Genomic DNA, 27,880 nt, shown 5'->3' on the forward strand with positions numbered 1-27,880 from the left:
CGGGCTGTGACTAGGGCTGTTTACGGGCTGTGACTAGGGCTGTTTGCAGGCTGTGACTAGGGCTGTTTGCAGGCTGTGACTAGGGCTGTTTACAGGCTGTGACTAGGGCTGTTTACAGGCTGTGACTAGGGCTGTTTACAGGCTGTGACTAGGGCTGTTTACAGGCTGTGACTAGGGCTGTTTACAGGCTGTGACTAGGGCTGTTTACAGGCTGTGACTAGCGCTGTTTGCAGGCTGTGACTAGGGCTGTTTGCAGGCTGTGACTAGGGCTGTTTACAGGCTGTGACTAGGGCTGTTTGCAGGCTGTGACTAGGGCTGTTTACAGGCTGTGACTAGGGCTGTTTACAGGCTGTGACTAGGGCTGTTTGCAGGCTGTGACTAGGCTGTTTACAGGCTGTGACTAGGGCTGTTTGCAGGCTGTGACTAGGGCTGTTTACAGGCTGTGACTAGGCTGTTTGCAGGCTGTGACTAGGGCTGTTTGCAGGCTGTGACTAGGGCTGTTTGCGGGCTGTGACTAGGGCTGTTTACGGGCTGTGACTAGGGCTGTTTACAGGCTGTGACTAGGGCTGTTTGCAGGCTGTGACTAGGGCTGTTTGCAGGCTGTGACTAGGGCTGTTTGCAGGCTGTGACTAGGGCTGTTTGCAGGCTGTGACTAGGGCTGTTTACAGGCTGTGACTAGGGCTGTTTACAGGCTGTGACTAGGGCTGTTTGCAGGCTGTGACTAGGGCTGTTTGCAGGCTGTGACTAGGGCTGTTTGCAGGCTGTGACTAGGGCTGTTTGCAGGCTGTGACTAGGGCTGTTTGCAGGCTGTGACTAGGGCTGTTTGCAGGCTGTGACTAGGGCTGTTTGCAGGCTGTGACTAGGGCTGTTTGCAGGCTGTGACTAGGGCTGTTTACAGGCTGTGACTAGGGCTACAGGCTGTGACTAGGGCTGTTTGCAGGCTGTGACTAGGGCTGTTTGCAGGCTGTGACTAGGGCTGTTTACAGGCTGTGACTAGGGCTGTTTGCAGGCTGTGACTAGGGCTGTTTGCAGGCTGTGACTAGGGCTGTTTGCAGGCTGTGACTAGGGCTGTTTGCAGGCTGTGACTAGGGCTGTTTACAGGCTGTGACTAGGGCTGTTTACAGGCTGTGACTAGGGCTGTTTGCAGGCTGTGACTAGGGCTGTTTGCAGGCTGTGACTAGGGCTGTTTACAGGCTGTGACTAGGGCTTTTTGCAGGCTGTAACTAGGGCTGTTTGCAGGCTGTGACTAGGGCTGTTTGCAGGCTGTGACTAGGGCTGTTTGCAAGCTGTGACTAGGGCTGTTTGACAAGGCTGTGGAGGGGAGAGTGCAGCAGGTTTTGGCCTGGTTGATTAAATGGTCAGTCTGGCTCTTTCTCTGTTTCTCTCTCTCTCCACCCCCCCCTCTCGTTCTCTCTCTCTCCTCTCTGTTTCCCTCTCTGGGTATGCCTGCCTGCCTGCCTGCCTGCCTGCCTGCCTGCCTGCCTGCTGCCCTGCATGCTAAAGCTGCTCCTCTTGGCTCAGTGTCAGAGCAGGGTTCTCTGCTGGGACTCTCCACATTCCAACTTACTGCCAACTTCCTTTTCAGCAAAAACACCACAGAAGAGCCCGAAAAGCAGGGACTAATCGATACCTGTCCACACTGACTAATCATCATGGCTTTATCTCCCTGTCCTTACTGTAATTAGCCTATAGGGGCTTCCTGCCCAGCCCGTGCCACACAGAGAGGACTTCGGTGTGTGTGTGTATGCGTGTCCCTCCAGGTCTAAAAGGAGTCCTTGTGGCTTTAGAGTTACCCAGGATCTGTGCTGTTGGATCAGACTCAGGGCTCAGTGGTGTGTTGTGTTCACTGTTTAGAATGAGAGGAGGCTCAACATTGATCCTGTGGTATCGTCTAAATTCATCTTTAGCCATGGTTTAGTGCTCTCTGTTGTGTATGAGCGGGACAGAGAAAGCAGACAGGGAATGTATTATACTAGATAGGATTCGTTATCTAGCCTAATACAGTCACGTTGGTCTAAATCATGTTTTTGAGAGAAGTAGAATACATTCTGAACACTATTGATGATGCTTTTTTTATCTTGGTGGTGTTCATCTGTCGGCTACATTAGAGTGCATTCAGGTTAATAATACACTGTATTAATATGCCATTCCTTCTCTTGGTCAGCGCTCATGGTTTAAATTAGGCCTAGTCCCAAATGGGCCCTGGTCAAAAGTAAGGGAATAGGCTGCCATTTGGGGCAGACACTTAGTGTCACGTTTCCTTCCTCCAGTTTCTAGCAAGAGAGACAGTTTTTCCAGAGATTGTTTTGCTAATCATCCGTTCTGTGTCTGTCTGGTATATAGACGACCCATAACACACGCTAACGTCACCGACCCCATTACCACAGTAACATGGTCCTCCATCACGACACGGGCCTCTGACCTGTCGTTAGACTCAAAGATGGTGAATCAGCTGCGCATGTTAACGAGGCTGTGTGTGTGTGCGTGCGTGTGTGTGTGTGTGTGTGTGCGTGCATGCGTGTCTAATGAGGTGATTGAAATGGACTGTGTTCAGGGAGATGCTAATGATGTCTTTATGAGGCCTGTGTAGTTTAATGTTGATCAAGCCTGTTCTCTGGGTCCCTAACTGTCCCTGTCTGTGTGTCCTGAGACTATGACTAGCTGAGCTCAGTCCAGACAGCACACACTAACAGAGGTTAGAAGCTGTAATCTTTTACTTTTAGCACACACTCACACATGCATGTACACACGTGTGTACAAACAAATCTCTCTCTCTCTCTCTCTCTCTCTCACACACACACACTCACACACCCCTTACACCAAACACACTCACACACACACACACACACACACACACACACACACACACACATTTACGAGTGAGTGTGTTTGGTGTAAGGGGTGTGTGTGTGTGTGTGTGTGATGAAGTGATTGAAATGAGTGGCCAGTGGACTGTGTTGAGGGAGATGCTAATGATGTCTTTATGAGGCCTGTGTAGTCTAAGGTTGATCAAACATTTTCTATGGGTCCCTAACTGTCCCTGTCTGTGTGTCCTGAGACTATGACTTTTGTCACTAATGTACTAATGTAATTGTCATTATTACAAATAAATAAATAAAATCAGCCGATTAATCGGTATCGGTATCGGCGTTGAAAAATCATAATCGGTCGACCTTGAGACACATTGAAATGGGCTCCTTCTGTATTGTGCCTGTCGTGGGCTGTGTGCGGGGATGGCAGTAGGATACCTGGACTAGACAAAACATGCATGCACCCCTCCAGACATTGTGCCAGTCATGTGTTGAAATTCTGTGTGTGTGTGTGTGTGTGTGTGTGTGTGTGTGTGTGAGAGATAGAGAGAGAGGCACTCTGTTATCATAAAAGGGAGAAGGACAGATAGAGGAGGAAACAGGTGGAGGAAACAGGTGGAGGAAAGAGGGCTTACCCTGCACACTCCCCCCTCCCACCTTCCTATTGAGGGAACCAGACGAGGAAGGGAGCAGGGGAAGTCTTGACCTGGGTTGGGTCGGAGTGGAAAGTGTCAGAGGTCATGTTGAGATATTGTCTGATACCCTGCTGGTGCTTTGGTCTGATCACTCCCTGATCCTGCACTGGCTAGTCTGTTTCAAATCAAATGTTATTTGTCACATGCTTTGGATAGAAGCTGTTCAGGGTCCTGGTGGTTCCAGACTTGGCGCATCGGTACTGCTTGCCGTGCGTTAGCAGTGAGAACAGTCTATGACTTGGGTGGCTGGTGTCTTTGACAGTTTTTAGGGCCTTTCTCTGACACCGCCTTGTATAGTGGTCCTGGAAGGCCGGGAGCTCGGCCCCTGTGATGTACTGGGCCGTACGCACTCCGCCTTGCTCTCAGATGCCAAGCAGTTACTATACCAAGCGGTGATGCAGCCAGTCAAGATGCTCTCAATGGTGCAGCTGTAGAACTTTTTGAGGATCTCAAAGGGTTTTGTACTGTTCACGCTACTACAGTGGATACAATATAAACAAACGTTATGCGTTATCTCGCTTGATGCTGCCTTCGAATCCCGTCTCAAATTCCTTTTCAGTTACCTTCTGGCAAAAATGCTACCAACAAAGGTAGGTGCCTTTTTAAGCCAATAGGTTGGCCTGCCTAGCATTTTATACATGACCCAAAGCATGATGGGATGTTAATTAACTTAGAAACCACACCTGTGTGGAAGCACCTGCTTTCAGTATACTTTGTATCCCTCATTTACTCACGTGTTTCCATTATTTTGGCAGTTACCTGTACACACAATGTGTATGTGCAGTTATGTGTGTGTGTATGGTACATGGTGTTGTCCCTCCCTCTATCTGTCAAGGTCACTGAGAGGATGTCATAAATCCAGTCTAAAGCACTGACCATCCCAGTCTCAGCTCTGAGCAGCCTGCTGCCTGCAGCCCAACACATACCCACCACTCCAATGTCATGTACACCAGAAACACTGCTGCTTAGCTCTATTTACCGTGCACGTACACACACACACACACACACACACACACACACACACACACACACACACACACACACACACACACACACACATGCAGCCCAGGTCTATTCCTGTAGCAGTGGAAACAGAGTCCAGGCTAAGCTGAACACATACACACCACAGCAGCTGCCCTGTCACTGATCTCCTATTGGATAGAGTCTAGAACCCAACTGTTAGCAGCTCCAGCAGGCTTAAAGGTTACATCACACTCAGCTCTTGTCATGTCTGATGGCACCGATAAAGCACACACACACTGACAGTCACTAACGGTCAGCTATGGATTTAACTCCATTTAAGAGCCAATGCCACCTCACATGCTCTCATATCAATGTCCCTATAACTCTAACTATAGTGAAATGAAAACAATTTGATCACCTCAGAATCAGATCAGAGAGAACACTGTATTGTTAAATAAGAGATCAATCATATCAATATTTTATTGAGCACATACACGTGTGTAACAGGGATATATTGGTGATTCTCCTTGCCAATTTATTGTTAAGCCAATGGGTTTTTGGTTTGAGTTTGTCTTGCCTTCACCTACTCAACATGGCATCGTATTGGCTGGTTTGCGTAGCTTGCTTATGAGGGGGGATGTTGCCAAGCACTGTACATCAAAAGTGATTTTTATACTCTCAAGTGATGATTTAAATGTACAATTTATATCAAATTGTTTGTAAATGTTATTCGAACATCACACATAAGATGCAGTGGTTTTTGGAGAATATTTGTTGTGCATTTTGTTGTAAAGAATTCCCGCCAGTACTAGCTAGCAACTTACTGTGTCTGGTGGGGGGGTTCATATATTTTGTACAGTGCGTGAGTGCAGAGTTGGATGGTGAGACGTGCATTGCATGACGTGCAATTTTGTACCGTTCCTAACAGAATAAATCTACATGACTGGTGCTACATGTTGGAGTTCCGTGTCGATGACTGATTGTACACAACGCAAGAAGAGTACTGTTTCAACAGTTTCACAACATATACCCAATACACACAAATCTAAGTAAAGGAATGAATTTAAGAATATGTAAATATATGGATGAGCAATGTCAGAGCGGCATAGACTAAGATCATGAAGAACTGTAGCTTCTGGTTGGATCACACCCTATTCAGATCATGAAGAACTGTAGCTTCTGGTTGGATCACACCCTATTCAGATCATGAAGAACTGTAGCTTCTGGTTGGATCACACCCTAATTCAGATCATGAAGAACTGTAGCTTCTGGTTGGATCACACCCTATTCAGATCATGAAGAACTGTAGCTTCTGGTTGGATCACACCCTATTCAGATCATGAAGAACTGTAGCTTCTGGTTGGATCACACCCTATTCAGATCATGAAGTACTGTTATCTTCTGGTTGGATCACACCCTAATTCAGATCATGAAGAACTGTAGCTTCTGATTGGATCACACCCTATTCAGATCATGAAGAACTGTAGCTTCTGGTTGGATCACACCCTAATTCAGATCATGAAGAACTGTAGCTTCTGGTTGGAACACACCCTATTCAGATCATGAAGAACTGTAGCTTCTGGTTGGATCACACCCTGTTCAGATCATGAAGAACTGTAGCTTCTGATTGGATCACACCCTATTCAGATCATGAAGAACTGTAGCTTCTGGTTGGATCACACCCTAATTCAGATCATGAAGAACTGTAGCTTCTGGTTGGATCACACCCTATTCAGATCATGAAGAACTCCAGGAGATAATAAATATGGTGATGTCATCACACCCTGTTCAGATCATGAAGAACTGTGATGTCTTCTGGTTGGATCACACCCTGTTCAGATGATGAAGAACTGTAGCTTCTGGTTGGATCACACCCTATTCAGATCATGAAGAACTGTAGCTTTTGGTTGGCTCACACCCTGTTCAGATCATGAAGAACTGTAGCTTCTGGTTGGATCACACCCTATACAGATAATAATAATCTCCAGGAGATAATAAATATAAAGTGCTGATGTCATCATGCCTCGTTCTATCACTCTCTCTTGCTCCCTCGCTCCGCCATGCTGTTTGTCATCATCATTTTTCCACCCTCCTAATGTTTTATGTTTGTCATGTCTCCTTTGTCCTCTACTCTCTGTCTTTCTAAATCTCCTGCTCCTCTCTCTCTCACTCCCCTTCTCCTTCTCCCTCTCCCTCTCCCTCTCCCTTTCTCTCTCTCTCTCTCTCTCTCTCTCTCTCTCTCTCTCCCTTTCTCTCTCTCTCTCTCTCATATATTCTTAGTATTTATGGTGTGCCACTCAAATCAAATCAAATGTTTTTGTCACATGTGCCAAATACAACAGGTGTAGACCTTCCAGTGAAATGCTTACTTACAAGCTCTTAACCAACAATGCAGTTAAGAGAAATACCCCCAAAAAATAAAATAAAATAAAAGTAACAGGGTACAGGGAGTACCGGTACAGAGTTAATGTGTTAGTCGAGGTAATGAAGGTAATTGAGGTAAACTGTACATGTAGGTTGAGCTATTAAAGTGACTATGCATGCATAATAACAGAGAGTAGCAGCAGCATAAAAGAGGGAGGGGGCAATGCAAATAGTCTGGGTAGCCATTTGATTAGATGTTCAGGAGTCTTATGGCCTGGGGGTAGAAGTTGTTTAGAAGCCTCTTGCACCTAAACTTGGTGCTCCGGTACAGCTTGCCGTTCGGTGGCAGAGAGAACAGTCTATGATAATTTTTAGGGCCTGATTTAGAGGTCCTGGATGGCAGGAAGCTTGACCCGATGATGTACTGGACCGTACGCACTACCCTCTGTAGTGCCTTGCGGTCAGAGGCCGAGCAGTTGCCATACCAGGCAGTGATGCAACCCATCAGGGTTGGTGCAGCTGTAGAACCTTTTGAGGATCTGAGGACCCATGCCAAATCTTTTCAGTCTCGTGAAGGGGAATAGGTGTTGTGGTGCCCTCTTCATGACTGTCTTGATGTGCTTCGACCATGTTAGTTTGTTGGTGATGTAGACGCCAAGGAACTTGAAGTTCTCAATCTGCTCCACTACGGCCCCATCGGTGAGAATGGGGGTGTGCTCGTTCCTCCTTTTCCTGTAGTCCACAATCATCTCCTTTGTCTTGATCACATTGAGGGAGAGGTTGTTGTCCTTGCACCACACGGTCAGGTCTCTGACCTCCTCCCTATAGGCTGTCTCATCTATAGGTCGACCAATTATGATTTTTCAACGCAATACCAATACCGATTATTGGAGGACCAAAAAAGCCAATACCGATTAATCAGACGATTTAAAAATATATATATTTGTAATAATGACAATTACAACAATACTGAATGAACACTTATTTTAACTTAATATAATACATCAATAAAATCAATTTAGCCTCAAATAAATAATGAAACATGTTCAATTTGGTTTAAATAATGCAAAAACAAAGTGTTGGATAAGAAAGTAAAAGTGCAATATGTGCCATGTAAAAAAGCTAACGTTTAAGTTCCTTGCTCAGAACATGAGAAGATATGAAAGCTGGTGGTTCCTTTTAACATGAATCTTAAATATTCCCAGGTAAGAAGTTTTAGGTTGTAGTTATTATAGGAATTATAGGACTATTTCTCTCTATACTATTTGTATTTCATATACCTTTGACTATTGGATGTTCTTATAGGCACTTTAGTATTGCCAGTGTAACAGTATAGCTTCCATCCCTCTCCTCGCCCCTACCTGGGCTCGAACCAGGAACACAACGACAACAGCCACCCTTGAAGCATCGTTACCCATGCAGAGCAAGGGGAACAACTACTCCAAGTCTCAGAGCAAGTGACATCACCGATTGAAACGCTATTAGCTCGCACCCCGGAAACTATCATCTCGAAAACAAGGCGTTTATTCTTTCAGTGAAATACGGAACCGTACCGTATTATATCTAACGGGTGGCATCGATAAGTCTAAATATTCCTGTTTCATTGCACAACCTTCAATGTTATGTCATAATTACATACAATTCTGGCGAATTAGGCAGCCCAAACTGTTGCATATACCCTGACTCTGCGTGCAATGAACGCAAGAGAAGTGACACAATTTCACCTGGTTAATATTGCCTGCCAACCTGGATTTCTTTTAGCTAAATATGCAGGTTTAAAAAATATATACTTCTCTGTATTGATTTTAAGAAAGGCATTGATGTTTACGGTTAGGTACGTTCGTGCAACGATTGTGCTTTTTTCGCAAATGCGCTTTTGTTAAATCATCCCCCGTTTGGCGAAGTTGGCTGTGATTGTTAGGAAGAAATAGTCTTCACAGTTCATAACGAGTCATGTTAGCAGACAATATTACCTAAATACTCAGGTTTAAAAATATATACTTGTGTATTGATTTTAAGAAAGGCATTGATGTTTATGGTTAGGTACACGATGGAGCAGTCCTTTTTCGCGAATACGCACCGCATCGATTATATGCAACGCCGGACACGCTAGATTTTTTATTTTACCTTTATTTTACTAGGCAAGTCAGTTAAGAACAAATTCTTATTTTCAACTACAGATTTGTACCTTGTCAGCTGGACTGGTTAACTGCAAGGTTGAAAGATTGAATCCCCGAGCTGACAAGGTCAAAATCTGTCATTCTGCCCCTGAACAAGGCAGTTAACCCACCGTTCCTAGGCCGTCATTGAAAATAAGAATGCGTTCTTAACTGACTTGCCTAGTTAAATAAAAGGTTAAATAAAGGTGTACTTTTTTTTTAAATGATCGGCCAAATCGGTGTCCAAAAATACCAATTTCCAATTGTTATGAAAACTTGAAATCGGCCCTAATTAATCGGCCATTCCGATTAATCGGTCGACCTCTAGTCTCATCATTGTCGGTGATCATTGTTGTGTCATCGGCAAACTTAATGATGGTGTTGGAGTCGTGCTTGGCCATGCAGTAATGGTTGAACAGGAAGTACAGGAGGGAACAAAGCACACACCCCTGAGGGGCCCCAGTTTTGAGGATCAGCGTGGCAGATGTGTTGTTACCTACCCTTACCTCCTGGGAGGGACCCGTCAGGAAGTCCAGGATCCAGTTGCAGAGGGAGGTGTTTAGTCCCTGGGTCCTTAGCTTAGTGATGAGCTTTGAGGGCACTAGAGATTGCATCATCGGTGGATCTGTTGGGGCGATATGCAAATTGGAGTGGGTCTAGGATTTCTGGGATGATGGTGTTAATGTGAGCCATGACCAGCCTTTCAAAGCACTTCATGGCTACAAAAGTGAGCGCTATAGGTCGGTAGTCATTTAGGCAGGTTACCTTAGTGTTCTTGGGCACAGGGACTATGGTGGTCTGCTTGAAACATGTTGGTATTACAGACTCAGACAGGGAGAGGTTGAAATTGTCAGTGAAGACACTTGCCAGTTGGTCAGCGCATGCTTGCAGTACATGTCCTGGTAATCCGTCTGGCCCTGCGGCCTTGTGAATGTTGACCTGTTTAAAGTTCTTACTCACATGGTCTGTGGAGAGTGTGATCACACAGTCGTCCGAAACAGCTGATGCTCTCATGCATGTTTCAGAATTACTTGCCTCAAAGCGAGCATAGAAGAAGTAGTTTAGTTCATCTGGTAGGCTTGTGTCACTGGGCAGCTCTCCGCTGTGCTTCCGCTATGCTCCTATGTAGTCTGTAATAGTTTGGAAGCCCTGCCACATCTGACGAACGTTGAAGCCGGTGTAGTACGATTCGATCTTGGTCCTGTATTGACACTTTGCCTGATTGATGGTTCGTCGTAGGGCATAACGGTATTTCTCATAAGCTTCCGGGTTAGAGTCTCGCTCCTTGAAAGTGGCAGCTCTAGCCTTTAGCTCAGTGCAGATGTTGCCTGTAATCCACGGCTTAAGTCGCTCTGGATAAGAGCGTCTGCTAAATGACTTAAATGTAATGTAATGTAATGTTCAGAGTATGTAAGCACAGTCACTGTGGGGATGACGTCATCAATGCACTTATTGATTAAACCAGTGACTGATGTGGTGTACTCCTCAATGCATTCGGAAGAATCCCGAAACATATTCCAGTCTGTAGCAAAACAGTCCTGTAGTTTATCATCTGCTTCATCTGACCACTTTTTTATTGGCCGAGTCACTGGTGCTTCCTGATTTTATTTTTGATTGTAAGCAGGAATCAGGAGGATAGAATTATGGTCAAATTGGCCAAATGGAGGGCGAGGGACAGCTTTGTACGCATCTCTGTGTGTGAAGACTCTTGTTCTTCTCTAACTATCTGGAATTAAGGAAGAATTGACAATTTAACAAGGAAACTAACACTGTGGGATAGAAGGGGTCCGATATCTCCAATACATCATTCTTAAAGCTTTTGAATTGGACTATAATTAAAGAATATTGAAGACACCTCCTGCAATGTGTGGGTTTGGGTGTGGGTGTGTGTACGTGTGTGTACGTATGTATTTGTGTACGTGTGTGCGTGTATGTGCAAGGTCACCAACATCAAAACTCAAGTGGTAGTAGATTATTTATAGAGGAATGATCTCTCTCTCTCGCTCTCTCTCGCTCCCTCCCTCCCTGTCTCTCTCTCGCTCTCCCTCTCTTTCTCTCTCATTTCAACTCAAAGGGCTTTATTGGCATAGGAAACATATGTTTAGTCCCTTGCCCCCGATCTGTGTTTCCTGTAGCTGTCAGCTGAGCCAGTAACATGTGTTTCTATAACACATCAGATAAAAAAATAACCAACAATTGAGAGAGAGAGATAAGAGAGTTCTCCTTTAACTGGACCCACACATACCCCTGTCCTGCCCAGTCCTGGGTTAACCTTCACAGTGGAAGCAAGTTTGTGTGTGTTGTTGTGTATGCAGATGTGTGTTTGTGTGTATTTAAGTAGGTGTGTGCATGTACACACACTGCACACAATGAACTCTGCATGAGAGCAGTTTTCATTCTCACTTGCTTCCAGTATGAGTAAGTAATCAATTATTGAAGCAGGATTTGGTCTGAGGGCTGTAGATAACATGACATATACAACCACAGAACCAACTGTTGAAATAAAGATAGTGGTTGAGTTATGCAAATTATTAACCCAGGCAGACACAATGGAACAGGTATGCAAACACTTGTGTGAGTCTGACATGGCACCCTATTCCCTATATAGTACAATACTTTTGACCAGGTCTCCTGTTTAATAATGGTGCCATTTTGGACTCACCCTTGTATTGTGTGAAGGCAGAAGTAAATGAATTATTTTAGGCTACAGTTATTGGGAGTTATTGGGAATGTCCCCTTTGCTCATTCTGAAATGGTCATCAACCACTAAAGGTTAACCTTGACTGACAATCCATTGATTTGGTTGTAGTTGTGCTAGACAGTGTAGTCTGACTCCAATGTAGCCTGAGTGCCAGGGTGAATTATTCCCTGAGTAGTAGAATAGAGTAAATAGATGAATATAGAGAATAGATGGCTGTAATGCCGTTCTGAGAACTCAGGAGGGATCCTATGACAGAGAAATGCTGTGTTGTCAGCATTTCGCTACACTCGCAATAACATCTGCTAACCATGTGTATGTGACCAATACAATTTGATTTGATTTGGAGCGATAACAGAACATTGTAGTAGTGGAATTCCTCCTATCAATTCCACACTATTGAGAGCTTGATGCAGAACAGCACTTGCTTTAAACTATGTGTGTTGTTGTTTGTAAGGAGGAAAGACCAAATGCACCTCTCCACCTCCTCCTCCTCTCATCATGACATCACATGTCCCACTGCATTAGAGCCTGCTCCCAATGCCAGTTTGGTCCATATGGACCACTAGGGTTTAACCATGGATATAGAGCTCCCCCTTCAGGAATTGAAGTGTAAATGAAATCATTCTTAGCCAATCATGGCGGTATCATTTTGGTGTGTGTGTTTTGATCCTCATAGGTGTTCTCTCTATCTTTCTCTCTCTCTCCAGCCACGCTCCAGCCCTGAGGTTCTTTGCAGGCTGTGACTAGGGCTGTTTGCAGGCTTTGACAAGGCTGTGGAGGAGGACAGTACAGCTGGTTTTGGCCTTGTTGATTAAATGGGCAGTCTGGCTCTCACTGACTCACTCACTCACTCACTCACTCACTCACTCACTCACTCACTCACTCTCTCCCTCCAGAGGACATCCTGAGTAAGGATGCAGGGGAATGTGCAATCTGTCTTGAGGAGCTGGTACAGGGGGACACCATTGCTCGCCTGCCCTGTCTCTGCATATACCACAAAGGGTAAGTCCCCCTCTCTCTATCCTTCTTTCTGTATACCTCTCTCTTTCTCTCCCACTCTCTATATCACTACATGTTTCTGTACAACCTATGACGAGGGACCTGTTTTCCTCAACCGGTATGTGAATGCATCATCATTCCTCTCTCTCGCTCTGTCTCCCTCCCCCATTCCTTATTTTGTTCTATATACAGTGCATTCGGAAAGTATTCAGACCCTTGGCTTTTTTACGTTACAGCCTTATTCTAAAATGGATTAAATTGTTTTTTTCCCTCATCAATCTACCAGCAATACCCATTAATGACAAAGCATAAACAGGTTTTTAGATTTTTTTTTGTGCAAATTTATTAAAATGATAAAACTGAAATATCACATTTACATAAGTATTCAGACCCTTTACTCAGTACTTTGTTGAAGCACCTTTGGCAGTGATTACGTCCTCGAGTCTTCTTGGGTATGACGCTACAAGCTCGGCACACCTGTATTTGGGGAGTTTCTCCCATTCTTTTCTGCAGATCCTCTCAAGCTCTGTCAGGTTGGATGGGGAGCGTCACTGCACAGCTATTTTCAGGTCTCTCCAGAGATGTTCGATTGGGTTCAAGTCCGGGCTGAGAAACTCAAGGACATTCAGAGACTTGTCCCGAAGCCACTCCTGCGTTGTCTTGGCTGTGTGCTTAGGGTCATTGTCCTCTTGGATTGTGAACCTTTGTCCCAGTCTGAGGTCCAGAGCGCTCTGGAGCAGGTTATCATCAAGGGTCTCTCTGTTCTTTGCTTCGCTCATCTTTCCCTTGATCCTGACTAGTCTCCCAGGCCCTGTCGCTGAAAAACATTCCCACAGCATGACGCATCCACCACCATGCTTCCCCATAGGAGTGGTGCCAGGTTTCCTCCAGACGTGATGCTTGGCATTCAGGCCAAAGAGTTCAACCTTCGTTTCATCAGACCAGAGAATCTTGTTTTTCCGTGGTCTGAGAGCCCTTTAGATGCCTTATGGCAAACTCCAAGTGGGCTTTCATGTGCCTTTTACTGAGGAGTGGCTTCCGTCTGGCCACTCTACCATAAAGGCCTGATTGGTGGTGCTGCAGAGATGGTTGTCCTTCTGGAAGTTTCTCCCATCTCCACTCTGGAGCTCTGTCAGAGTGACCATCGGGTTCTTGGTCACCTCCCTGAACAAGGCCCTTCTCCCCAGATTGCTCAGTTTGGCCAGGCGGCCAGCTCTAGGAAGAGTCTTGGTGGTTCCAAACTTCTTCCATTTAAGAATGATGGAGGCCACTATGTTCTTGGAGACCTTTGATGCTGCAGACCTTTTTTGGTACCCTTCCCCAGATCTGTGCCTTGACACAATCCTGTCTCGGAGCTCTACGGTCAATTCTTTCGACCTCATGGCTTGGTTTTTGCTCTGACATGCACTGTCAACTGTAGGACCTTGTATAGACAGGTGTGTGCTTTTCCAAATCATGTCGAATCAATTGAATTTACCACAGGTGGACTCCAATCAAATAGTAGAAACGTCTCAAGGATAGTCAATAGAAACAGGACGCACCTGAGCTCAATTTTGAGTCTCATAGCGAAGGGTCGGAATACTTATGTAAATAAGTTATTTCTGTTTTTATTTTTTATAAATTTGAAAAAATATATAAAAACCTGTTTCCGATTTGTCTGTAGATTGATGAAGAAAACATTTATTTCATCCATTTTAGAATAAGGCTGTAACGTAACAAAATGCGGAAAAAGTCAAGGGGTCTGAATCATTTCCAAATGCACTGTATGTAGTATGTGCTATATTCTTCCTGACTGTGTCTCCTGTTCTCTCTGTCAGCTGTATTGATGAGTGGTTTGAGGTGAACAGATCGTGTCCAGAACATCCCTCAGACTAAAGGGCCTCGCTACTTTTCTCCACAGGTAAATTCCACATTTACGGAGTATTGTTGATATTAATGCGTTACTGTGATAAGTCACTTTAATATTCTGTGGGAAACATTTCCACCGTAGAGTTTCCCAAACAAATGTTCTATTGTATTGACACAAAACAGGACAAATATGGTACAGTGTACCTTTTAGTTCAGTCGAGTTCTTTCTTTGTATTGTTTTGTTTCAGCATCACATGTTAGCCCCCAGTATATTCAGATTTCTGATGTTTTTCATCTCTGCAGGTTTCTTACTCCCTCAATAAGAAGAGTGATCTGCTCCAATAACAACATTCCTTAATGTGAATCCCCTCCCCTTCCACGTTGCCAATGAGACTACTGGACAGACACACTGTGACTCTGTGGCCAGTACAGAACTGACACCTCACCCTGACCCTACCCCTCTATCCCCATCACCTCCAGTACCTCAGCCCTCAACACACCTCAACTCAAACCAGTCAAGAACCGCAGTGTGCCAAAACTCATTAAAAGCAATCTTCAGGGAAACTACATTTAATGCTGATCTATCTATTTATCTCCACACACAACACAATCGGCTCCGAGACAAGACCAGACAGACACAGACACACAAACTCACAAATACACACTCACAAACACAACCAACCTCTGCTTTGTCCTCAAAGACAGACAGACAGACCGACAGACAGACATACATGCTTATCTGCCAACCTGATGTTGAGGGGAAGACAAAACACCTCTGTTGCACAACTATCCAATCAGGAAAAACTGTTGCTCTCAACACGCCCTGCCGCATCAATGAAACAGCTGTATATGCCACGCACAGACGTTTTGCATTCCATCCCATTGGCCATGCCCCAGTGATTGAGCTGCTGTGGTTGGCTGAGCTCCAGGGCTGCTGTGACTTGGAATTCCCTCCTCCTGTGTTATTGGACAGTAGATCCACACCTGGACATTTCGGGGAGCAAGCTGAGGGGAGAAGGGGCAAGGGGAAGTCAGTCCTCATCCCCCTCTTTCCCCCTCCTCACCAACTGTGTCTACCAGTGCCTTCACCTTCAGATCCTAATGGCCTACCAGGGCAGAGTCAAGACAACAGAACAGAACAGTGCGATTGGTGGGTTGGGGACAGAGGGTGGGAGGTCAGGTATGAGTCTATACTATATCCTCCCTCCCTAGCCCTTCCCCCTGTGTGTTGACTGGATGACGACAGACAGAGAGAGACCCAGCAGAGAGCCAGACTCAGCTGAATGTGAAACTCTGCTTATCTCTACCCTTTACTCCACTGGGACATGACTGGAGCTGGCCATGGCTGCTAGCCACACTGAAATTAGAAGTGCCCTGCTATATGTTGTCCCTCTCTCTCTTTCTCACTCTCTCCTTTCCCCTGACTAGCTATCTAACTCACAACCCCTCAATGCCTCTGTGGTAGCAACAAGACGTGAACTGGACTGTGCTACCAGAAGTGCGTGGCTCAGCTAGTAGCAACTACAACTCCCAGCAGGCACTTCTCTGAAGTGAGAACGTTAATCTTAGTTTTTGTAGCAGCAATAGCTGTCTGTCTGGGACATGAGGCCCTCTGTGCTTAGCCTGGATCCCAACTGAATTACTATGTTTCACAATTGGTTTACTGTGCATCTTCAGTTTGGCAATTGTGAAGAGGATCAATTCAGTTGGGATCCAGGCTACAATGTGCTGACCCCAGAACAGATATCCCCCTCCCCCAGGGGCCCGGTGACATTATGTGTGTATATACTCTAGCCTTCTACAGGGTTCACACACCCATCCTCTTCTCTCACTCACTCACTTTTACTTTTAATCTTTATTTATCATCATTCGAGACTTATCAGTTATTATTATGCAAATGATTTTAAGTGTGCAGATTTGACATAATGGTGTAATTGCATATCTGTGTATGTTTGTGTGAGTTGTAGTGAAACTAAGTCGGGCCTTAATGCAAAGAGAATGACATGAATAACTATGTCTTCTATTCATATTTGTCCATTTCAGTGCTGTTTCAAATAGCTGCCTGAGATTGCACACTTTTTACCCAATCATAATCATCTACCAATCAGCCTATCACAGTAGAGGTGAGAGGGCGGGGCAGGAAGTAGGCGATTGGTGGAGCTCCATGCCAAAGCCAATCAGAATAAGAATAAGGGGAAGACTGATATATTCAAAAAAGTTATCATTAGAATGTTGGATCCACTTTCTCAGTGTGTTTGAGTGTTTTACACATTTCCTATCTAATACATTTCAGCTTCCAGCAACCCTGGGTTGTAATATTTAAACAAGGCCTTGATGTTGTTCTCTTTAATGTTTTGAGAGCTTTCCCAGGATGCGCTGCTAATTAGTATACCAGTATACTAGACCTCCATCTTCACCATTGGGCTGTGAATAAGGGCAGAGTAAGAAACTGATTGACAAATTCAATGAATAAGACAAAAGGCTTTTAAATGGCTATGCTTTTCACAATCATTGTGGAGGTTTTTCAATCTCCACAGTTTAGAGATTTTAGATTATAGTATATTATTATTATTAGTATATTATTATGACAGATCTAGGAATAAGATCGATAGTATTTATATTGGTTGCCCAATTCAAACTAGTAACGACCAGTCAGACAAATTAACAAAGAGCATTTATAGGGGATCTGGGTATTATGGTATGGATATACTAAAGATAGTGTTACCATGGCTACTGGGTCAGTTACACCATATTAACTGGTTTCTCCAAAAGGGCCATCGTCATGCCTCTAAGACGTGCTGCTCACACTTTATACAGTACAGCGAGGCATAAAGCTCTTTGGAATTGGACAATAAAAAGCCCCCACCCAAATGAACTGTTTCCCCATTTGTCATCATGTACTATAGCTAATAAAGTTTGATCTAAATCCAGATGGGAGTTTCTCCTCATTGCACATCAGTGAAGGAGAAACTAGAATGTCTGGTCTGAAACTAGAATGTCTGGTCTCACCGCATGGTTTGTCCCATGGCTACTGTACTGTAAGCAATGTGATTTTTAAATGTTGTCGAATGGCTCACGATTGTGAAGCATACTACTGTATGTGTACAATATGCCCTTATTGTCATGGGTATGTGTGTAGCACGAGGATCCTCCCTAGCTAGCCTAGCAGAACAGCCTTCTATGATCTACTGTAGCTAGAATCAGTTTTAAATCACATTTTACCCCCATTTCAGTTTTGTTAGTCTTTTGGATGTTTGGGTTTCTTTGGGGGGCGAGTGGGGAGGCAGCCTAGCACCTAAACTGATTTCGCTATGTTTCACTGTAGAGAACTCAGTTTGGATGTCAGGCCAGTGGTAACGGAAGGGGCTTATATGGTCATTTTGTGTAAATGTTTTGGTTTTGCTGCTTATGCTACAGTTGCCAATTTGAGCCCATATCAATCCAATCGGATCGATGTCTATCCAAATCTACCGTGTTGAAAAGCGCCGTATGGATGGACTTGTGAAGAAGCAGTGTTTAAAACAGTCAACATATATGAATGTGAGATGTGTTAGAGAACACACATATGTCATCAGGTATACTTGATGTTCTGTTCATGATACTATAATATACCATGACAGCGAACATACGGTAGATGATTATTAGTTGGGGATGAGCTTGCTTGACTGAAGGTGGAGGTGTAGTAGGGCATTCATGTAATAGTTGAGAGGTGAAGGAAACTATTTTCATTTGGGTTATACCTCCCAAGGTACTTCAGAGACAGGCCAACAGTACATACCTAGAAATGTTATTTTAGAAACTATTTAGACATACAGTATGTTATAACATTCCATTTATGTAAAAATGTGTACAGAATATGAAATTAAAAGAGCAAAACTTTTGGAGTACATTCTTTTAGTTGTACTAGTGTGAATTACAGTGTGTCTTGGTAGTGTTTCACTTTCAATGCATTATGGCAGAAGCTTTCTCAACAGTCATTGAAAAAGTTACACTACCGGTCAAAAGTTTTAGAACACCGACTCATTCAAGGCTTTTTCTTTATTTTACTATGTTCTACATGGTATAATAATAGTGAAGACATCAAACTATAAAATAACACATATGGAATCAAGTAGTTACCAAAAAAGTGTTAAACAAATCAAAATATATTTCAATATACTTCAAATAGCCACCATTTGCTTTGATGACAGCTTTTCCCACTCTTGGCATTCTCTCAACCAGCTTCACCTGAATACTTTTCCAACCGTTTTGAAGGAGTTCCCACATATGCTGAGCATGTGTTGGCTGCTTTTCCTTCACGCCACGGTCGGACTCATCCCAAACCACCTCAATTTGGGTGAGGTCGGGTGATTGTTGAGGCCAGGTCATCTGATGCAGCACTCCATCCCTCTTCTTCTTGGTAAAATAGCCCTTACACAGCCTGTTGGGTCATTGTTCTGTTGAAAAACAAATGATAGTCCCACTAAGCCAAAACCAGATGGGATGGTGTATTGCTGCAGAATGCTGTGGTAGCCATGCTGGTTAAATGGGCCTTGAATTCTAAAGAAATCACAGACAGTGTCACCAGCAAAGCACCCCCACACCATAGCACCTCCTCCTCCATGCTTTACGGTGGGAAATACACATGCGGAGATCATCAGTTCACCCAAACAGCATCCCACAAAGACACGGCGGTTGGAAACAAAAATCTCAAATTTTGACTCATCAGACCGAAGGACAGATTTCCACTGGTCTAATGTCCATTGCTTGTGTTTTTTAGCCCAAGCAAGTCTCTTCTTATTGGTGTCCTTTAGTAGTGATTTCTTTGCAGCAATTCAACCATGAAGGCCTGATTCACACAGTCTCCTCTGAACAGTTGATGTTGTGATGTGTCTGTTACTTGAACTCTGTGAAGCATTTATTTGGGCTGCAATTTCTGAGGCTGATAACTCTAATGAACTTATCCTCAGCAGAGGTAACTCTGGGTCTTCATTTCCTGTGGCGGTCCTCATGAGAGCCAGTTTCATCATATTGCTTGATGGTTTTTGCGACTGTACTTGATTGAACTGTAAAGTTAATTACATTTTCTGTATTGTATTAAAGTAATGATGGACTATCATTTCTCTTTGCTTATTTGAGCTGTTCTTCTTTTACCAAATAGGGCTATCTTCTGTATCCCCCCCCCCACCACCACCTTGTCACAACACAACTGATTGTCTCAAACGCATTAAGAAGGAAATAAATTCCACAAATTAACTGAAGGCACACCTGTTAATTGAAATGCATTCTAGGTGACTACCTCATGAAACTGGTTGAGAGAATGCCAAGAGTGTGCAAAACTGTTATTGAAGGAAAAGGGTGGCTATTTGAAGAATCTCAAATATAAAATATATTTTGATTTGTTTAACACTTTTTTTGGTTACTACATGATTCCATATCTGTTATTTCATCGTTTTGATGTCTTCACTATTAATATGCAATGTAGAAAAATATTTTAAAAATAAAGAAAAACCCTTGAATGAGTAGGTGTGTCCAAACCTTTGACTGGTACTGTATATATATTTTTTGCTGGCCAGTATACAGTGCTGGCCAGTATACAAGAATAAGGGAATGAGGCAGAGAAATCAGATTGGTGAGGGTTGATGATAAGGGAGGTTTGAGAGCAGTGGCCTAACCTCCAGTTAATTGCAGGCACCACATCAAATTTAGTTTATTTACACAGTGCTCTGTTGTTGTGGTGCAGGAGACATTCAATACTGCAATTCAGCATCAGTTAAGTATTTCCTTTGGTCAACAAAAGCAGTTTCAAATCAAATCAAACTTTATTTGTCACATGCGCCGAATACAACAAGTGTAGACCTTACCATGAAATTCTTACTTTACAAGCCCTTAACCAACAGTGCAGTTCAAGAAGGGGGGGGTCAATGTAATATTCCGGTGACCATTTGATTCATTGTTTCAGCAGTCTTATGGCTTGGGGGTGGAAGCTGGATTAAAACAATGGATTTGCTTTGCATAATGATAAGATGTTCCATGGGTAACTGAAAGTGCTTAAACAAGGGACAGTTTGCCCTTTATAAGTTGATTTGTTTCAAACTAAAGTAGAGCTAGTAAAAAGGTTACATTGAAGACTTCCTCTCTGAGAACGCCACCTCTGGTTTCAAATCCCTAAATACAAAGAGATTCATTATGGACAAATATGACTGTAGGAAGTATTTTTATGGGTCAAGACTTTTGCCCATACGCCAGAATAACCTAGCTAATGCAGGATGTTCAAATATTTACAAAATGTAGTATGCAAGAAAACACACAAAGAACTTCTACGTTTCGGTAACAGACGTGACCAATCTACACACTCTCCAGCTCAGTTCTGTCTCCTCAGTGGAAGCGTAGCCTTCCCTCCGCCTCAAACAGCTTCTCTTCCTCTTCAGAAAGACCGTTTCCTTTCAAACTGTGGGTGAGTGATGACAGAGCACATGATAATCAGGAACCAGCAATGCAATCAAAAGAACCACAGCCACAGTGCAAATGGTGAAATATGTTTTGAAATAAAAATGTATCTAAGGAATATATCACATACTATTATTAACGTGATACAAAAAAATGCTCATAAGTGAGCGACATTGCGTACACTCACCTGATCTCTTTGAGTGATGTGTTGTGGGAGAGAGCCTCTGACAGCTGTCTGATTCCACCCACTGTCAGCTGATTATTGATTAACCTGCGCAGAGTGGCACAAAGGGATTACTAGGTTAACCAGCTAACTTTATTTAACATTCAGAAATCACTTTTGTTCACTTTCTGGTTAATTCTGAAGCTAAACTGTATTATTGGTTGTTGGGAGTGTGTTGAGACTGGGGCCTGCCTTACCAGAGGTGAGATAGACCCGTGTTGGATCTGATCAGCTCTGCCATGTCTGGTGCTACATCATCTGACAACTCATTTTGCACCAACCTAGAAGACCACAACACACATTTAAACTGTGTTAACTCCAAAGCACAAATACACATTAAATATACAGAGACACATACTGTCACAGAAATTTGATGTATGAATAAGATTGTCCTACCAGAAGATTCTGAGCATTGTGTTGCCTTTCAGTGCTTCGGCCAAGCTCCTCCCACCTTCTGAAGTGATGCCATTGGCTGAGAGGCTAAGGGAGAGAAGAGCATAGAAATATAATTACTATTAGTAACACATAAGTATACTGTATTACTTTAGGTAATGATATTACTATGAGGCAGAGTGATACTGTAAAATAGATACTGTAGTTTCAGGTGGCAGCATCATGTTGTGTGGTTGCTTTGCTGCAGGAGGGACTGGTGCACTTCACAATATAGTCGGCATCATGAGGCAGGAAAATTGTGTGGATATATTGAAGCAACATCTCAAGACATCAGTCAGGAAGTTAAAGCTTGATCGCAAATGGGTCTTCCAAATGGACAATGACCCCAAGCATACTTCCAAAGTTGTGGCAAAATGGCTTAAGGACAACAAAGTCAAGGTACTGGAGTGGCCATCACAAAGTCCTGACCTCAATCCCATAGATAATTTGTGGGCAGAACTGGAAAAGCGTGTGCGAGCAAGGAGACCTACAAACCTGACTCAGTTACACCAGCTCTGTCAGGAGGAATGGGCCAAAATTTACCCAACTTATTGTGGGAAGCTTGTGGAAGGCTACCTGAAACATTTTATCCCAAGTTTAAACTGCTTAAGGCAATGCTACCAAATACTAATTGAGTGTATTCTGACCCACTGGGAATGTGATGAAATAAATAAAAGCTGAAATAAATCACTCTTGTATTATTCTGACATTTCACATTCTTAAAATAAAGTATTTGTCCCAACGGACCTAAAAACAGAGACGTTTTACTCAGACTAACTGTCAGGAATTGTGAAAAACTTTAAATGTATTTGGCTGAGGTTTATGTAAACTTCTGACTTCAATTGTACTTATTCAGAGAAGTGATAACGATGACATTTCTTGCCATCCATCTCACCTGAGGTTGGTAAGACTTGGGTGATTCCTCAGGGCCTCTGCAAATGCTCTTGCTCCTTCATCACCAATGCTGTTCCCCCACATTCTGAAAAACAGGAACAATCCATCCCATGCACTCTGATCCAAAATGTTAAATAAAATAATTGTAATAGTGCACTTACCCCACGTCAAAGATAGATGTGCTCTTCTGAATGGCGCTGGCAAGATACTTGCCACCCACACTGGTGAACTTGTTGCTGCCAAGCCTTTGAACAAATCAAAGTGCCAAAAATAAACATTTTAATTTATATACAAGTCATTGTATAATTGATTGGACATATTCATTTACATACTTGACGACTCTTAACTTAGGACATTCCTCAATGATATGAGCGATTAGCTTGGCTCCGATGTCCGTAATGTGATTATTGTAAAGTCTGTCAAATCAAGACAACAGAAATACAGTCACAGTCACGTCATATGAGTTCGTCATACAGCACAATACAGTACTACAGTTCGACAGGCAATTTGACCCCGATAGACACTGACTCACCCCAGAACCTCCACCACTCTGTGTTTGATAAGCTCCTCAGCCAGTACCTCAACGCTGCTGTCTGAGATCTGATTGACACACAATCTGAAATGGAAAAACGAATTTAGCTGAAAAGTTATACTTTATAGTTAGTTATACTAGTATTTTTTATAACAGTAAGACATTTTTTGCCAATGTTATTGGTAAACAAGTTTACCTTTCATGTAAACAGTTGCATAAAATACAAACTGTTTCGATCTGTATGTATTCGAAGTCCTCACCTCACCACGGTCATCTTACTGAATGAAGGCCTGAGCTGCTTGACCCCATAGTCACTGATGTTGTTGTTGTCCATGTCCACCCCTAGCCTCTTCCGCCGGTGCTGCAGCACAAAGTTGAGGGCACTGCAGTCGCCAGAGAACACATTACAGTAGCCCAGCTTGATGTAGTCAGCTGTGATGCCCTTCGCAGTCAGCTGTGCCACCTCTTTACTTCCTGTCTCGAAGATGCAGCGCAGCATCCACAGGAAGTTGGGCAGGACATGCACCTTGCTGCCCTCCTGCTCTGTGCTGTAGAGTGGCAAACCGCGGAGGTGGGACCTCACGCTGGTGGACAGGTAGGACTTGAGGACCGCCCGCTTTCTCTTCAGTAGTGCTGCAGGAACCATGTGCTCCAGCAAGTTGGCGTTGGCCTTAGACAGCAGTCCACACAGGAAGAGGTTGGCGTATTGGAGATGCTCGTTGGTCTTGAACAGGTCCTTTCCCCTGGGTTTGGAGGAGCCACCGATGCAGTGGACGACACACGATAAACAAGAAGTATTGCCCCTCCTGCTGCACTCGGTGAAGAACTTGAGGATGTTTCCTACGCTGGCCTGTTCATCCAGAACCAGGGAGAATGCAGCCAAGAAGGACTGCAGGGTGAGGTGAAGGAACTCAAAGGTGGAAGGGTTTTCACATGCATCGTAGCAGCTGACCGGTCGGAGGAAACCCACCTTAAGGTCATCGTCAGTCAGGCCACAGGAGGCCACCTCCTCCTGGTCGAACACAAAGCCTCCTCTCTCCATGCCCAGCAGAGCCAGCTTGGAGAAGGCAGTCAGTGGCCTCAGTCCTGCCCTGAAGGTATCAGCGGGGCACCTGGTGTTTCTCTTCAGGAGGACAGGTGGGGGAGTGGCCCCCCGGCTGAAGAAGACTTCAGACAGCAGGAGGAATATGTTAGTGAGGGTCACGCAAGCCTCTGGCAACTCAAAGTCGTCGTAGACTGAGCGCAGGTGTTTAAAGCTCTTGAAGACGATCCAGCAGAAGAGGGGGATGGAGCAGAGGCCACAGAGGTGGGGGCTGGCATCCAGCTGGACTGAGACCAGGTCCCGGTGCTCCTGCTCTTTGAAGTGTAGGTTGGTGTAGGTTTGAAGGTGGGCCGGAGAGAACCCACGCAGCGCCACCCTCTTCCGGATCACCCTGCTCTGGACGTCGGTGCCTGTCCGAGCCGTCAGGACCTTCCGGGAACCATTGAGCAACTTCCCACAGAGCAGATTAATGAGCACCTGAAGGGGGTGAGTCCTCTCCTCTGGAGAAACCACCTCAGGCACATTCACCAGGTCCAGATCAGCCTGGATCTCATCATAGCCGTCAAACGTAAAGAGAACCTTTTCAGGGAAGCGGAGGATGTAGCTGAACACCTCATTATCCGCATCCTGGTCGGGGTAGCAGTTGTATTTGAAAAGCAGGTCCCTCAGTGAGATCTCGTCTGTCTCCTTGAAAGTGCTGAACATCCTACAGCGGAACTTGAAGAAGAACATGGCGTCTGTCTGTTCCAGTTCCCTCTTGGACCACAGCCTCTGGAGCTTCTGGAGGAGGATGGACTTGCCCACCCCAGCGTCTCCCGTGATGAGCACTGTCTCTGCCTGTGAGTTAAAGACACCCTGCTCTCCCAGGAGCTGCTCCAGACCCTCCAGGTGGCCCAGGCTCTCATTGCGGTCATTCAGGAGCTCCATCAGGGTGTCTGTATAGAGCTCCTCCAGCTGGGTTTCCTCTCGCTGGGCGTAGGAGGCAATGAAGCGTGTGTCTCGGCCCAGCTCGTGCCTCAGCTTCTCACAGTACCTACTAACTGAGAGGAGGGGGGTAGGGAGAATACACTGGAGTCTGATTCTCAACCACTGATATTCAGCCAAAATATACAGTAGTTGCCCTCATGATTCTCTAATAGCTTACATTGTCAATGCACTGTATTTTTTATTGTTAAGTAAAATTCCAATAACACATATGAAGTGCTGCACCATACAGTTTACTGACATACTTACTAGGGTCCGTGTTCTTCACTGGTATGTCCCGTATGAAGTCTGGTGGCTGGTAGTTGATCTCTTTAAGCCATGGTTGGAGGTCTATGTATGCATCATAAACTTTGTAGAGAATATATAGGAAGTATTCACATGCCTGCACCCCTTTCCTTTGGACCAATTCCAGGATTTTACGCACCTGCGCAATGTCAATCATATTTACTTTACAGTGATTCAATATTTAAAAATAATTTGGCAGCTAACAGTTTCCCTATTTTACACACCTGCACAATGGCAATCATATTTACTTACCAGTGATTAATATTACTTCCCACATTTTGATGTATGTGGCCAAACAGGATTTTTCACAGATAAGATACTGGCAACATACCAAATGTCATTGTATTGCAAAATCAAGTCTTGTCTTTATATTTTCTCCTCTTAAAATCAATTAGTCCATTTTAGTTTGGGCCTAGTAGGCTATTAGTGAATGCAAGAGCATGTCTTTGTGATGGGCACTTTGTCATTTAATGTGTGTGGTCCAAATGGACATGTCTCCTCTCTGAAACCCTCCTATGGTAAATTACCTGGTCTGTCTTGGTGGCTGCGCGCTGGATGATTTCTGCATCCTCGATACACAGAAAACCACTTTGTAGGAGGTTATCCATAATGCACTGTGTGCTCTTCACCTGGGAAACCAGTAGCTCACGGTGCAATGTGAGCATTTGGACAGTGGACACATGGCCTGTTAGTCCAGCACGGGCTTCCTCGGCACTAGAGTCCATAATATACATGGCTTCAGCTGCCTGTATTTACTGGAAAATGTAAGGAATTCGAGTCAGATAACCAGTTAGGAGAAAATGATCCAACAGTACGGATAAAATACATTATAGTAATATATAGTAGGCTGTCGCGTACGGTATACGTATATGGGCTGGCTATACATACCGTCAGAACCTTTGATAACATTGTCCTTAGCCGCGCTGTCCTAGTCCGCGGCGGAAAAACTCGGGAACCACAGCTCTCCCAAAAACAAATTCCAGTCTTGGTTATTAAACCATTAAATATCGCATGACAGGATAATAACAAAACGTTTCTCCAGGACTGTTAGAATAGGAATCTAGGCTTGTCTCAAACAATGTCAGGAGAAAAAAAAACACTGAACACAGTACTGGTTCTTTGAGGAAGTGAAACCAAAAACAGCCTTGGATGCGCGTAATTTCGCCTCCGACTGCGACCGCGCTTTTGGCATGCTGTTATCTGCTTATTTTTAATATAGGGGTTTCGCAACTTGTAATTGCTCCACGGTAAATCAGGCTTTTCCAAACATGTCCTAATAATTAGAAAGATTGCTTAGAATACCAGGTGTTTTAATCAGCGTTTGCTTACTTCGATTTTAACTTTCGCCGATTAAAATAACCAGTAAGGTGTTTACATGACTATTGCATAATAGTGTCATAGTCAGTTTAATGTGAAATTATTACTGTGCATGTAAACTTACTCACTCGCAACCAAAGAAAAAATACGATTTAGCTACCTGTGTGATGTGACACAAACCCATCGTAGCAAATGTATGTCAATTTGCTACGGAGACTAAATGTGTTTTGTGTGTAATCCTCTTTTTACTCAAGCATCCGATCCATTGTGTTGAATTACTGTTGCCAATTTAACATGAATAGCCCATAGCCTACAAATGATTGTCTTCTCCACTGTTTTAATTACATAAAACCAATACAAATGTATTGTGTGAGGTCCCAGACGTTTTATAAAGAGGATTTTTATAAGGAGGATCAAATCATTTGGGTTCCTGGATCCTTACACAGCATTATAAGGCTGCGTTGAGATCAATGACCCAAACTCAGCTCAGTTAATCCCTACCATAATGACACAGAGTTCACGAAATCAATCATTTGCTAGTAACAGATGACATTTATATTCTGACTATCTCTGAAACTGATTTAGACAATACCTTGATACAGTGGTAGCAATACAAGGTTATAACATTACAGAAAAGAGACAAATGCCAATGGTGGAGGTGTTGCTGTTTATATTCAGAACCACATTCCTGTAAATATTAGAGAGGATCTCATGTTATATACTGTTTTAAGTTATTTGAAAACAGGGTCATCTGCCTCACCTAAAGCCCATTCTGGTGGGAAGCTGCTATAGACCACCAAGTGCTAACAGTCAGTATCTGGATAACATGCGTGAAATGCTGGATAATGTATGTGAAATCAACAGAGGGGTATATTTTCTGGGTGATGTAAATATTGACTGACTTTCATCATGCTGCCAACTCAAGAAAAAGCTTCAAACTGTAACCTGGTTCAGACTATCAGTCAACCTACCAGGGTAGTTACAAGCAACACAATAATCAAATCTTCAACATGTATTGATCACATGTTTACGAATGCTGCAGTCATTTGCTTGAAAGCAGTATCCAGATCCATCTGATGTAGTGATCACAATAGTATAGTATATAGTAGCCATATCTAGGAAAACCAAAGTTCCAAAGGCTGGGCCTAATATAGTGTATAAGAGGTCATACAATAAGTTTTGTAGTGATTCCTATGTTGTTGA

At 43.8% G+C, this 27,880-nt stretch overlaps 2 protein-coding genes across 3 annotated transcripts in view; one reads left to right on the top strand and one right to left on the bottom strand.

The window, feature by feature from the left end:
• The window catches only part of LOC115140903 (E3 ubiquitin-protein ligase znrf2-like), a 122,212-nt gene extending 103,784 nt beyond the window's left edge, over positions 1-18,428 (top strand). Inside the window, exons 3-5 of the mRNA XM_029679358.2 lie at positions 12,589-12,694; positions 14,509-14,591; positions 14,843-18,428. Of these exons, the coding sequence (XP_029535218.2) occupies positions 12,589-12,694; positions 14,509-14,566 (164 nt within the window). The 3' untranslated portion in view covers positions 14,567-14,591; positions 14,843-18,428. The remainder of the gene's footprint in view (positions 1-12,588; positions 12,695-14,508; positions 14,592-14,842) is intronic.
• Positions 18,429-20,321: 1,893 nt separating this feature from the next.
• On the bottom strand, positions 20,322-26,507 carry LOC115140905 (nucleotide-binding oligomerization domain-containing protein 1-like). Of its 2 annotated transcripts, XM_029679359.2 has the most exons (12): positions 26,249-26,506; positions 25,888-26,115; positions 25,325-25,499; positions 23,310-25,131; positions 23,050-23,133; positions 22,850-22,933; positions 22,679-22,762; positions 22,519-22,602; positions 21,588-21,671; positions 21,389-21,472; positions 21,156-21,239; positions 20,322-20,969 (listed from the first exon to the last, which is right to left on the bottom strand). In XM_029679359.2, exons 2-12 carry the CDS (start codon positions 26,092-26,094, stop codon positions 20,897-20,899), a joined length of 2,865 nt encoding a protein of 954 aa, XP_029535219.2. In that variant the 5' UTR covers positions 26,095-26,115; positions 26,249-26,506; the 3' UTR covers positions 20,322-20,896. The 2 variants fall into 2 exon arrangements, with proteins under 2 accessions (XP_029535219.2, XP_029535220.2); XM_029679360.2 differs by lacking the exon at positions 22,850-22,933 and having other exon boundaries at positions 26,249-26,507.
• Positions 26,508-27,880: the final 1,373 nt, after the last annotated feature.

Source organism: Oncorhynchus nerka, linkage group LG14, assembly GCF_034236695.1.
Source record: "Oncorhynchus nerka isolate Pitt River linkage group LG14, Oner_Uvic_2.0, whole genome shotgun sequence".
NCBI lineage: Eukaryota > Metazoa > Chordata > Actinopteri > Salmoniformes > Salmonidae > Oncorhynchus > Oncorhynchus nerka.